Source organism: Poecile atricapillus, chromosome 12 (assembly GCF_030490865.1).
Source record: "Poecile atricapillus isolate bPoeAtr1 chromosome 12, bPoeAtr1.hap1, whole genome shotgun sequence".
NCBI classification, from domain to species: domain Eukaryota; kingdom Metazoa; phylum Chordata; class Aves; order Passeriformes; family Paridae; genus Poecile; species Poecile atricapillus.
The window spans coordinates 18,718,619-18,732,826 of record NC_081260.1 but is presented as its reverse complement, the minus strand read 5'-3'; the positions used below and the strand labels follow the sequence as shown (position 1 = coordinate 18,732,826).

General features: G+C 38.7%; 1 protein-coding gene across 1 annotated transcript in view; it reads right to left on the bottom strand.

Annotated features, from left to right (window-relative positions):
* Window positions 1-2,402: 2,402 nt before the first annotated feature.
* Window positions 2,403-14,208, bottom strand: part of DIAPH2 (diaphanous related formin 2) — a 184,671-nt gene continuing 172,865 nt past the window's right edge. The window contains exon 28 of the mRNA XM_058848183.1: window positions 2,403-6,396. Coding sequence (XP_058704166.1) covers window positions 6,332-6,396 — 65 coding nt within the window. The 3' untranslated portion in view covers window positions 2,403-6,331. The remainder of the gene's footprint in view (window positions 6,397-14,208) is intronic.

The following is a 14,208-nucleotide window of genomic DNA, read 5'->3' as shown; positions in this document are numbered from 1 at the left end:
CTGGAACTGTCACCCCTGGACAAACACCTGGAACTGTCACCCCTGGACAAAAACACCGGGAACTGTCACCCCTGGACAAACAGCTGGAACTGTCACCCCTGGACAAACACACCTGGAACTGTCACCCCTGGACAAACACACCTGGAACTGTCACCCCTGGACAAACACCTGGCACTGTCACCCCTGGACAAACACCTGGCATTGTCACCCCTGGACAAACACACCTGGAACTGTCACCCCTGGACAAACACCTGGCATTGTCACCCCTGGACAAACACACCTGGAACTGTCACCCCTGGACAAACACCTGGAACTGTCACCCCCTGGACAAACAGCTGGAACTGTCACCCCTGGAAAAAACTGTCATTGTCACCCCTGGACAAAGACACCTGGAACTGTCACCCCCTGGACAAACAGCTGGAACTGTCACCCCTGGACAAACACCTGGAACTGTCACCCCTGGACAAAATGATGATGATGATGATGGACAAAATGATGAGAGCTCAGACTGACAGCTGGTTATCACCATCCCCCTCCTCCTTTTGTTGATCCTTCACCACTCAGAAGTCAGATTCTTGTCTCCCACCCTCCCCAGGTGGAGAGAGCTCTTTTCTACCCCTGTGTGCTTTAAATTCCCCATCATCAGCAGGACAGCCATAATGAAGCAATAATGAAGTTCTGCTGTTGTGAATGACTGCAGGTTCCTCACTGCTGTGCAAACATAAAGGGGATGAGTCAAAGGACACTTCCAGTGTCTGAATAAATCCACGGGAACTTGGAGATGCTTGGAAATGTTTTCTCCCAAACAGAATTCGTGCCCAGTTTTGTGAAAAAGAATTTCTGAGATAATTTTTAACCATCTGGTACCACAATTAAGTGCACTTTTAAGTTTCACATGAGTATTTAAAGGCAGGGAATCAGCTACTCCCAAGTAATTATGAGATGAAAACACAAATGTCATAAACCAACAAATTCTCTATCAGCATGCAAAGGGTGCTAAAGAAAGCAGGGACAATTTTAATAAACCCATACAATTGATGCTAGCATCATTTAAAAAAACCCACAATTCATAATGCTTCAAGAATCAAAGCTTATACAAAATTTAATATTTATGTGGGCACTCACAGAAAGTTTGGGGGAATTACACATATATATATGTACACATATATACATATATCTATATATATATATCTATATATATCTCTATATATCTATATATCTATATATCTCCTTTGACCATCCCTGGGCACATCTTTTCCCCATATAAAAAGTGATTTCAGGAGAGTTGTATTGACATTCCTGCTCAGACTCATTAGGGCTCTGTCCAATTTGAATTTTGGGTAAAATTCAGTGCTACCTCTCGATGCTGTTGTGCAATTCTGGTGACATCATTGACAGTTTTGAAGGGAAGAATCTGTCAAGTTTCTGTTCTGATCAGACCATTTTGGGAATGAATTAAATAATTTGGAAAACATCAGCAATAGCTGTCTGACTATATGTCTGCTTAAAAATTCTATACTGAAATCCAGCCTCTTAAAATAAATATGGACCCATGGGATTTGTTCATTGATTCCCTTTTATTGTTACTTTTATAAAAATTAAATGGTATCACCATGATTTAATGTTAGGGTTTTTTTTTTAATTATATACTTTTTTGGATTACTTAGTTTTTAAAGTTCTCCTTCATTGGAAAAGGCACCTTGTTCCCCAAATTCAAGTCAAATAGAACTGACACCTGAGAGAAAAAAAGACAGAAATCCATAAAACGACAGTAAGCTAAAATGGAATGTAATTTCAGCGTGACAGTTTTATACAGCAAGCCCAGGCTTCGAGGTGATGGTACTCAACAGGAAATAATCATGATAATCAAGTAAAAACATTGGTGCATCTACCAGAATCGTGGTATGTATATCTTTATTACAGTTTTCAGAATACATGGATTAACAATGGCCAGGCTGTGATTTCATCAAATTCCTATTTTAAACATTACATACAAACACAGAGCTGTTTAAAAAATAGAAATGCATGAGTTTTGTCACCTTTTTTTTTTTTTATTTTTAATCTTTTTTTTTTTTCCTTTTTTTTTTTTTTTTTTTTTTTTTTTTGGCATCAGGAGTCCTATGACTTCCAAAAGGGAAATCAAATGGTGCATGGTAGCAGACTGAACTGTAAAAGGTTATTTGTTCACATTCTGTGGCATATGTATCACCTCAAACAGTGCTAAAAGCACCCCGAGAACAAACCCTTCTCCTTCCCCAGTGACATCAGGGGGTGCTTGCAGGATGCACAGGCTCACACAATTCCCTCCCTGGAGCACAAAAGCATCACTATGACACCTGGAGACACCTGAAGCTGAGGCATTTGGCTTCATCTGCTTTCATTTCTTTCTTTTTTTTCTTGAATTCATTTTTTTATTTATTTACATTTCGTGTGCATGCGTGGGCGCGCGCGGAGACGCGGCGGAAGAAGAGGTTTCTCACGATACTTATTTAAAAAAAAAATGAGTTTAAACTTGCAAATACAGTATGGCACATCAGAGGTTGGGCTGGACACTGCCCAGCACTTGTCCTGCCCCACCTTGCAGCACTTGGAAGGCAAACAGCAAAGCAGAGCTCAGCCAAGCCTTTGCTGAATGGAAAAAAAGCAATTTACACACACACAGGGAAGTTTGCTCCCAACAGAAATATCACCAGCTTGAAATCCTGCCCAGCCAGACCCTTCTGAGGCTGGGGAGGACCAAAAAGTCACCCCAAAGTCAGGCTTTGCCCGAGGGGGGAAAACGCTGCAAAGTTTCCTTAACAAAAGCTATAGGAGGATTTCCAGAGCCAAACCCAAAACTCAGCCAGATTCTCAGAGTTTGGTGTGGTGTGGGATGAATTTAAAGTAGGTTACTAATGAATTGTGGTTTGGATAGAAACCGTGAAAATATTGTGTTTTTTACAGCATTTGTCTGAGGTAGTACATATACCACACACAAAAATGCAAAAATATACAGATATTCATGATCATTTGCATATTACAGAAGGGAACTACGGGAACGCTCTCGTATCCCAGTTCTCAAGAAGAACAGATCATTTGAGATCATGTTTCTCACACTGACCACAGCCAGCTAAAACCACAACAAAAGGCAAAATTCCTGGGAACGTCCCTGGAGCTGTTTGCCAGCGCCCTCGGAGGCAGCGTTTTGGTTTTAGCCAAATAATTTGATTTACACGAACGTCAGCGGAGTGCTGGGCCAGGATCCTGCTGCATCACAGACAAACACACGTGACAGCCCGTGCTGCACTGCTTTTCTCAGTAAACTGAATAAAACTGGAGCAAAAAGAGCCCAAAGCCTTTCCATTTCTGCTCTGTCCAGCCACAGATATCTATATTTGTACATGATCAAAACCTTTCATTCCCATGACATTTGGAGGTTGAGTTCGATTCGTCTCAAAGGTAAAATTATCTTCCTTTTAAATAAACTAAGAAATGTAAACAGTGTAACATCATTTTTTTTGTTTAAAAAAAAAAACAAAACAAACCAAAACTCTCTCAGCACTTGTAACTGGTAAAATGTGAATGCAAACAGATGTGCTGGTATATTGTTAACGTCATGTCTCAGAGGACAGAGAGTGAAACATAATTAGCAAGAAATTTATGTATGAACCCTCCAGTGATTTTCTTTCTGGGATTACTTTGAATACAAATATAATTTAACTGATATATTTCATTTTTTTATTTTTTTTTTAAATTAGAAAATAAGGCAAGTGCATTTCTGAAAAAGGTGCTACTCTTCTACACTTCTAGATAGACATGTGACACCTCTGAAAATTAGATCAATAATAAAAACATTAAAAATATCTGCAATTTAATATAGACTGAAAAACTATCAAAAGACAAAGTGACCAGCATCAATTTCAGAAAATATTTTAGACTTCATAAATACGAGCACCCTATATTTACATAAATTATCTTCTAAACTAGTTTTCCTTTGAAAGACACTTTTGTTCTAACAGATATGTCCATTAAATTATATAAATGTTTCAAATATGAAAAAAATAGTAGTAAAATAGAAGCATCAGATGATGTTGTTATTTTGGATTTGCCTTTTTTTTTCCTAAGATTTGGTTCTTGAAAATCTGTAGCCAGCTTTCACAGAGCTTTCCAAAAAAAATTATAACCCAGGGAAATGAAAAACTTGTGCACTAATAATTACTGCTATCCTATAAAGATTCTGTGGAGAGCTTTTGAGTTTTCACATATAAAGATTATACCAATACTTGTAAATCCCAGCAAAATGCTAATTTCAGAATCTGAATTCTAAGACACTATTGATTTATCTAGACATTATGAACCTAATCCTTTAAACTGGCTTTGTACATTAAGCACATTTTTGTAACTGTAAATTTAATAGTTCCATTTAAAGAATTCAGTGCAAGGCTGATGTTGACCTTGCACAAACAGGATAAAATTCTTTTTAGCTCTTACTGATAAACAAGGAGACAAAATCCTCTTGCATGCTTTTTTTTTTTTTTATCTTTTTTTTTTTTTTTAATCTTTTTTTTCCTGAAGTACCATACAACTCTTCAGTTTGTTACTAAAACTCCCAAATATTTTAGGGAGAATATTTAGTTGACAGCAAGCATTTCACTAGGCTTCAGTGGTATTCCTATGTTTAGAGCTATGGGCAAACCCCCTGGATTCTTTTTAGACAAGTTTTGAAATAAAACCAAAAATTAAAATTCAACACTAGATTGAAAAGGAGCTGTATCTTCTCTTACAATATGCAGTTTACAATTGTGAGAATTTATCCCAAACTAGTCTGGCAGTTTTAAGAGGATCTCACCAGAGAAGCAAAAAGAATCTACTGTACAAAGATGCTTGGCTCAAGCAGTAGTGCAAAGATCCACTGCCCCAAAGTCCCTCCAGAGCAAGCAGTTTGTGCACAGAAACCACTGACACCTCACCTTCCAAACAGCTTTTACAGACACTAAAAAAACCCCAAATTCCCCATAACACCAGGCAGTAAAAGCATCCATAATAATTTCATCAATCAGTGATAAGCATCAATCATCTGAGGACAAGTGCCAGCTATCACAGAGCATCCTGATTCTTTAAAAACATCATAACTCAGCAACTTGTGCTGAATTCCACTGGAATTCCACTTCAAATCCTCCATCCAGGCAAGCAAGGGCCCTTTGGGGCCAGGATGGGGCTGAGCCCAGGCAGGCTGGACACTGCCCTGGGGACAAAGGGGACAGTGGCTCCCCAGGGAGTGCACAACAAACAGGGGCAGCTGCAGTGCAAGGGCCTGGACACAAAACTGGGAGGAACTTCCCAAAAAATCAGACTTGCTCACTGCCAGGCAGTGCTCCAGGTAGGAAATGTGCTGCTAGCTGCTAAACTCTCAGCACTAAACCCACCAGTGGAGACCCCGCTGTGTATTTTACCTGAGAAACAGAGGGGAAAACTCAGAGGCAGCTCTGAAACACTTCATGGTGCAGCTCTAAAAACCTACACACAGCTGTGTTAGCATCATCAAAATAGGACAATCATACTTCCCCCAAATATCTTTATAAAGAATATATAAGTGCACAATTAGAAAAATCCCTCCTTAGATACAATTAAAAACACATTCTGCCCTTGACATCATTTTGGAAAAATCCTATGCTCTGTTTCATTTAATTTTTTTTTATTTTTTTTTATTATTTTCAGCAGTGATAAGTAACTACACATCATCATATCACCATGTAGATATGTGGTGTATCCTACTGGCAGCTCAAACAGCTGAATCCACCAGGTTTTACACCAAGATAAGGTTTTTCAGCAACCTGACTGGGGCTATGTGTTGCTTTTTTATGGTTACAAAAAAGATTCTGATAATGTAGACCAGCTCATCTCTGAATTTATTAACGTACAATTTTATTATTTTTCCTTTCATGTTCAAATCAGAACTGCAAATGGAATCCACAGCTGTACTCTTTCAACAAAACTGTATTTTCTTCCCCATATAAAACATAACCTAGAAATCCCCAACTCCTTTCATGTGAGTTGCCAGCTTAAACAAAAAGGGTGGAAAAAAAAAAAAGAAAAGAAAGAACATAAGAAAATAAGATATATACCCTACTGTTTAACACTGTTTACAGATCTTGGTAGTTGGGGTAATAAGATACAGTATGTGGATCTTTTTTTAGCAACAGCTTTAAAATTACATATTTTTACACCATCTCATTTAATCAATACCAGTATTCCTTTTTGATCATTGCCAATTTGGATGAGAAACTCTTCCCAAAGCACATCCATTTCATTGTAAATAAAACAATTCATTAATTCTTTGGCATCAGAAGAATCATACAGCTGCAATTGCTCCGTTGTGCCGAGAACGAGACCTTTCCAAAGTTACTCGTTTGTTATCTGCAACAAAAAGAGAGGAAAAGAAACAAATCACCACAAGATTTGAAACATGGATAATGCAATGTCAAGAGGTTTTCAAACAGCCCTGAAAATCATTCTGAATGATATGTAAATAAGTAGGAGACTGGATCAGAGAAGTTTCACACTGCAGCTGCCAGACTGAGTTCAAGAGTTCTGCAATCAGCAATAAATTACTTTCTTGATCAGAGAAGCTGGGTGATAAAAGCATTAGGAGAATCCTGAAACACAGTCCCCTTGGAAACAGCACATAATAAACAAAATTTGGGGTAAAAATCTTTCAAATTTTATACATAATTTATGCACAGAATCTCTAGAAAAATACATTTCAAGTGTCATGAGAATACACTGACCAGTGCAGTGGTGGAAACCTGGCAGATCCTCCAAGTCTAAAAGCCCAAACACCTTTCACTATAATTTGGTACAGAGTTAAAAATAGAACAGTTAAATCAGCCACTTCCTAAGCATTTCCTGATTGTGCAGCGTGAACAACTTCTAGTATAAAATATTACACAGTAATTATTGCAATGAATAATAAATACGTCTCTATCACAGGAAAACAATCACCAAGTACCAGGACACTCCTAAATGCCTTTACAATAAAATTTTAAAGTGATGAATACACACACAAACGGGCAGAAGATTAACCTCCACTTATTGTTCTGCAGGTTTGCATCTTTCTTTTTGACAATGAGTTCCTGCCATGCAATATTTTTTCTTTTTCTTCTTTTTTTTTTTTTTATTGGTGGCTGCTTCCTTTTGATATTTTCCCTCATTTTCCCCTCATTTCTGTCCCTACACATTGCTGCAGCACCAGGATGTCCCACAAGAGGGCTGGGACTTTTACACAGGGCTGGAATATCATGAAGAAGTTGATGGCTTTTTGGGGCTACCTAAAAACAGAGGTCAGAATTAAGGGAATAAAAAGCAATTTGATTTATTGAAGGGCCTTCAGGTACATTTAGGGCAGAGGAAGCTCCCCAGGGGCTGCACCCAAAGTACAGAACACAGACCATGAGTTTTACACTTTTATAAGTTTGGTCCATTTGGATACTGGGGGTAAATCTTCCAATTCCAGCTCCAGGGAATGAAGTCATTTACCCCAAGTTTGCTGCCCCCAGCTCCCTTTTGTTCCCATCTCTCAGGGCTGGGGCAGTGAGGTGTCCTTGATCCCCAGGCCTGGAGAGGAATTGCTGTGTCTGCCCAAAGTGGGGAAGCAGCAGCTGGCACTGGGTGTGGAGTTCAGAGTTCTGCACTGAAGAGCTGCAGGGTTACAAACACATGGAAAATGGAAATGCTGAAATCCTGAGGCATCAGAGTCACTTCAGAAGCAAAACACCTGCCAGGGACACAGCAGGCACTCCGGTTTTCCTGGCTTTTCCCAAAGATTGAGCTGTCCCTGCCTGGCCAGCCCAGCCCAGGCCGTGTCCTGGCAGTGCCATGCTGAGAGCTGGGCACAGAGCTGGGCACAGAGCTGGGCACAGAGCTGGGCACAGAGCTGGGCTCCACAGCTCCCCTGGGGCTGCAAACACGGCCTGAGCTGGGTTTTGGCTGAACTGGAGCACCAGGGGAAAGGCTGGAGCAGGGGGAGGATCCAGCAGTGGCTGTGAACACCTGCAGTGCCCAGAAGCTGCAGCCAGGCTCTGTCCAGCCGTGTCCAGCTGGCAGCAGGCACAACACAGGACAGCAGAGAGCAGCAGGAAACTCCTCCAGACCCTGAAGGGCACTGGGAACTGCCCAGGAGGAGCCTCCATCCTCAGAGACACTCCATTCCAGCCCTGGACAAGCTCCAGGACACCAGAGAGCAGCAGGAAACTCCTCCAGACCCTGAAGGGCACTGGGAACTGCCCAGGAGGAGCCTCCATCCTCCATCCTCCATCCTCCATCCCAGCCCTGGACAAGCTCCAGGACACCAGAGAAGCTCAAGGACCCCAGAGAGCAGCAGAAAACTCCAGACTCTGGAGGGCACTGGGCACTGCCCAGGAGGAGCCTCCATCCTCCATCCTCCATCCTCCATCCTCCATCCTCCATCCTCCATCCTCCATCCTCCATCCTCCATCCTCCATCCTCCATCCTCCATCCCTGGACAAGCTCCAGGACACCAGAGAGCAGCAGGAAACTCCTCCAGGCTCTGAAGAGCACTGGGAACTGCCCCAGGAGGAGCCTCCATCCTCAGAGACACTCCATCCCAGCCCTGGACAAACTCCAGGACAGCAGAGAGCAGCAGAAAACTCCTCCAGACTTTGGAGGGCACTGGGCACTGCCCAGGAGGTGTCTCCATCTCCCTCTCCATCTCCATCCTCCATCCTCCATCCTCCATCTCCATCCTCCATCTCCATCCTCCATCCTCCATCCTCCATCCTCCATCCTCCATCCTCCATCTCCATCCTCCATCTCCATCCTCCATCTCCATCCTCCATCCTCCATCCTCCATCTCCATCCTCCATCTCCATCCTCCATCTCCATCCTCCATCCTCCATCCTCCATCCTCCATCCTCCATCCTCCATCCTCCATCCTCCATCCTCCATCTCCATCCTCCATCCTCCATCCTCCATCCTCCATCCTCCATCCTCCATCTCCATCCTCCATCCTCCATCCTCCATCCTCCATCCTCCATCCCAGCCCTGGACAAGCTCCAGGGACCAGGCAGGGTGGCCAAGGTGAGCTCCAGAGTTCCTCCAACCTCAGCCACTGCTCTAAGCCAGACCTGGGCCAGACAATGAAATAAGACAAAGAAAGGCATCTCTGCCATCTGTTTTATGGACAGAGAGCAGAGGCTGCCCGTGGAGATTGCAAAATTCATCCTCGTCCTGCTCAGCGCGAGCGTCTCCAATGCTGTGGGGAATTAACGGCTCCTTTAGCAAGATTATTAGTTCTTTTTATAGTTCTGCCTTGCCTCCTTTTCCTAATGAATCTAGCCATGCATAAAGTATTCAAATTACCCTAAGTCAATCTGTTTTGCACGGGAATAAATCTCCACACTGGTTGCAGTGTCACTAAGTGCTGGCAATTAAAGCACAAAGGAAGGGAAGTCATCAACTCCAATGTGCTGCTGCTCCTCCAAGAGCAGAGAGGAGCGATACCTGCTCTCAGTGGCCTCCAAGTGCTTCAAACCCAGTTAAAAACACATCAAGAGAGTCTAAAAAAGGTTGGTTTTCTTTTTTTTTTTTTTTTTTTCTTTTTTTTTTTTTTTTCCAAGATTTTCTCTTTTTTTATTTTTTTTTTTTTTTTTCCATCATGGTAGAGATAAACATTTTCTGCAAGTGACAGCTCAGTTCAGCTTCTCCTGTAATTGCAAAGCTGGGTTGGGACTTCAGGAAAACACAAAAAACACAAAACAAAATTGTAAAAAAAAAAAAAAAATATATATATATATATAAATATATATAAATATATATATATCAAAATATATATATATATAATTTCATGTAATAACAAAGTACTTTCTTAATTAATACATGTTAAGTTAAAGCAAAGGGTTTGATATTAGATATGAAACTGGATTGGGCTGGCATTTCAGTTAGTTGAGCAAGAATTTTGAAAAAATCATTAAATTTCTATCACTTGCAACATGAACATTCAGTTATCTCCAACATCTGTATTTACCTTTTTTATTTAACATACCATATTGAATAAAACACAGAGCAAGTCTGGCTCATAAACATGACTGACTATTCTGGCATAAAATTAACTATAACATCAATAAATGGTGAAACTATTCCCTTTTGTTATGGGGGCATGGAGAGGGAAAACAAGAGTAAGTTAAAAGGAGTTGAAATGAAATAAAAAATCATTGCCCAAAGGCTGAGGTGCACCTTGAGAACACACAAACATGACTGGAAAAGCTGATCACAGCTTCTGTGTGTACCAGCCAGCCCTTCCAGGTAACCCCACCTTCAGGAACAGAGTTTTATTCCTCATTTCAATCTTAGAATTTTATTTCTCACTTTAATCTTAGAAGTCCATTTCTTTTAAAAGCAAGGTGCACCCACTCTGCTCCCATTACAGACTTTATAATCTATCTCAGGAGTGAACACACCACCTTAAAAGTGGCCTCTCAATCTGCTGAAAGGATCTTTCTCAGAGCAGTGAAAGGTGGAAGAGTGAAGGATTAAAACAGGAAACAAAGCAGATTTTTATATCACAAAATAATCTTCATCTTTTAGCTAGCTGGATCAAATGAAAATGAAGTAAATATAAAATTAAATGCTGAGGAATGAAATCAGCAGTTCCCTTTTGGTACACATAACCCTGGAATGCAGTGGTGACCATGCAAAAAACCAGATGGATGCTGGGTTTGTTAATAAATTAAATTAAATTAATTATTGTTTATAAATTGTTATAAAAACAATTCCTGGTCAAGTCTTCTTGCACTCAGCATAGTACCAAGATGGGAATAAACCCTGCAAAATCTATTTTTCCTTTCCTTAATGCTCCTTCATTAACTCTGTTATTAAAAGAGAAGTCTCAATGGCTGCCACAGATTTATTAACTCAGTAGCTTGTTATCAACACAGAACTCAGTTATATGAGGAGAAAAATAAATGGTACTTTGCAGAACTGCACTGCTAAGATTAAGTGACTTTTTCATTTCATTTTCTCCTTATCCACTCTTCCAGGTAGTAACTTTATGCTCTCCTAATTATAAACCCTATTTTTTATGAGCAATCAATGCTAGTAATAATATAGATGTTGTGCAGTCCAGTGGACTGGTCATGACACCCAGATATCTGATAATGGAACAGACAGAGTCTATAAAACCATACCTCAAAGGGACCTGACTGGAATTTGCATTACCCTGCAACCAGAAAAAAAAGTTCTCTTATATCATTATCTCTCAGCCCTGACATTAAAATTATAAATGTGTTACAAACTGCTTGTAACACCTTGGGCTTGGTACCTCACTTGGCTCCTTTTTCCCTTCCTAAATCACCTCCCCAAGGTGAAAGAATTGACCTTTCCAGGGCTGACAATAGTAATATTATTATTATTATTATTATTATTATTATTATTATTATTATTATTATTATTATTATTATTATTATTATTAACAATAATAATAATAATAATAATAATAATAATAATAATAAAAGCTGTTTAATGCTCAGAGAAAGGAGGTACTGGTTTGACTTGCCTTGAAAATGATCACAGCAAGAAGGTAGAACTCTCAGCAGTTAATAAAATATTTAAAATTTCGTCTTTTTGAAATAGTTTTGACTATGCAAAAGAGACAGAAATGCGTGCTGTAAGGGAATTTGTATGGCCCGTGCCTTTGGGAATCAATGAAAGCCTTTACATCAAACATTTATTTCTTCATTCATGTAAAATCTTGTTCGCCAGGAAATCCTACTGAAACACATCTTGTTTTCATGAGCAACCAAAGGAAAAATACTCATGCAGTCCCAAGCAGTGCAGCAAGTAAAACAGGGAAAACAGAAAAGCAAGACAATTTCCTACAGGTATGGAATGGTTACGGAAAAAATGAGGGAACTGCTCATTTGAGGAGGTTAAAATGGATAAAGTGTCACAATGGATTCCAAGGATCACAAAAATCATCTGTAATAATGATTTAATTGGCATTTATAGAAAAAAGGTGAAAACCTGAATTTTTCTTTACAAGCACCACTTTTTTTCTGATCAGGATGAGTAAATATTTCCTAGTGTCACTGGTTAAAATTGTCACAAATTTGGTTAAATTCAATTCACTGGAGCCTGGGTAGCCTCCAGTTTTCTCCTCAAGCTACCCAAGCACAGGGAAAACTGAAGCCAATTTAACATTTCCTGTAACAGCACATTACCAACTGCTTGAAGGAACAACCCAAGCCAAAAATAACAAAAATATAATAAATACAATTATTATTTAATAATTATTATACTATACTATATTCTATTATATTATACTATACTATATTATATTATATTATATTATATTATATTATATTATATTATATTATATTAATTATATTATATTATATTATATTATATTATATTATATTATAATTATTATAATAATAATAGTAAGTTTTATTATCATTGTTTTTATTTTATTATTATTAGGAAACTAATAATAACTATTATTATAAGTATAATAATAATATATATTATATAATATATATTTATATATTATATAATAATATTATATATATTTATTATATATATTTATATATTTATATATATTTATATATTTATATATTATATTATATAATATATAATATATATAAATTATATATAAAAATAATATATATATAAATTATATATAAAAATTATATATATTTTTATATTATATTATATAATGATATTATCATATTATTATATATAATATAATTATTATTATAGCAATAATATTATTATAATAATAAATTCTTAATAGCTGCAGGAACCTTCATCACCTTTAGCTTCCCCACCATGAAAGGTAAATTTTTTTGCTAAATGGAATTTCTAGAAGCTGTGGCAGAAGCAGAAGTGACCCAGAGTAAATCCAGCAGGAATTCCATCCCCATCCAGCTGAGCAGTGCCTGTGGAGCTGCCTGGCCTGGCCCTGGGACATTATTGCAGATCCCAGCTGAGAAAAGAGCCAGGAAAGGAAATTCAGAGCATCAAAAGTGCTGCCACTGTCTGGAGCAAAACCCTTTTTGAGAGAAAATGGCTCTCCTAACCTCAATTCTGTTAAGATTCAGTCCATCTCTGTGAGATTTGATTTCAAATTGATCTCTCAGAATGTATGGCCTATAGAGGGGAAAAAAATAGCAATAAGGTAAAAATCAGTTATGGGAGAAATAGAGCCAAAATAACGCTGCAGAAAAGGCTCTGAAAAGGCTCTTTTCAAAAGATCCTTATTGCCAAGGGATGAAACAAGCAAATAAAACACTTTTCTAACTGGGTTAAGGGACACTGTGCAGTTAATATGGCTCCTATTAATCTTTAAGTATTTAAACCACTCCTATTTCAACCTAAACATGCCTGAAAAAATCTGAACTCGACCCTTTATAACCATCACACCTGACATTCACCTGGATCTGGTGATTTTGTAACCAAAAATGAGAACAGACCAAGAGAGCCAACATTCCTGTTCCCAGCTCTTTTTTTTTTGCTAAACAGAATCTCAAATTGCTGACAATCAAAGTTAAATGCCAGCTAAAAAGGTTATTTTAGCATCAGTTTCAAAGAAAACATCGAGATTTCAAGCAAACCCTGGAGCTGTAAGGTCAAATTCTATAAATCCTGGTTTATTTTGGTTTAGGTCAAGACTTTCTTGTGAAAGCTGAGCGATAACCTGGGTTTATAAATGTTATGATCGAGAAACAGAAACTTACCCTTAGGCCAAAAATAAAAAAAAAAAAAAAAGCAAAAGGTTTTTGGTGTTTGCTTTTTTTGCTGTTTTTGTTTCTTAAAGCCCCCATAATCAAGATAGCACAGCTGAACACATTAATTATAAAGACATCATTTGCTGAAGATATGTTCCTGCTTACTGGGATATTTATAAATATATTGATCTGAAAGGCGTTGAGGAGGAAGAAATAGGAAATAAGAGGAAATAAGGAGGAAGAGAAAGCACAAAGGAGAACTGCAGCACTTAAAAGGATGTCTCTGAAGGCTGAATGGTTCCTCCTCAGGAAAAAAGGAGGAACACACATCTCCTGAGTTATCTGCAGGAGTCAGGAGCATCGTGCTCTGTTCAAAAATAGTTCCTTCAAAGCTGTTCTGTCATTTAGGGAACACCCAGCACCTGCATTTTAAGGTTTCCAGACCATCCCATGTGAACAATTCCTCCTGGAGGGGATGTGTGGCTGTTTG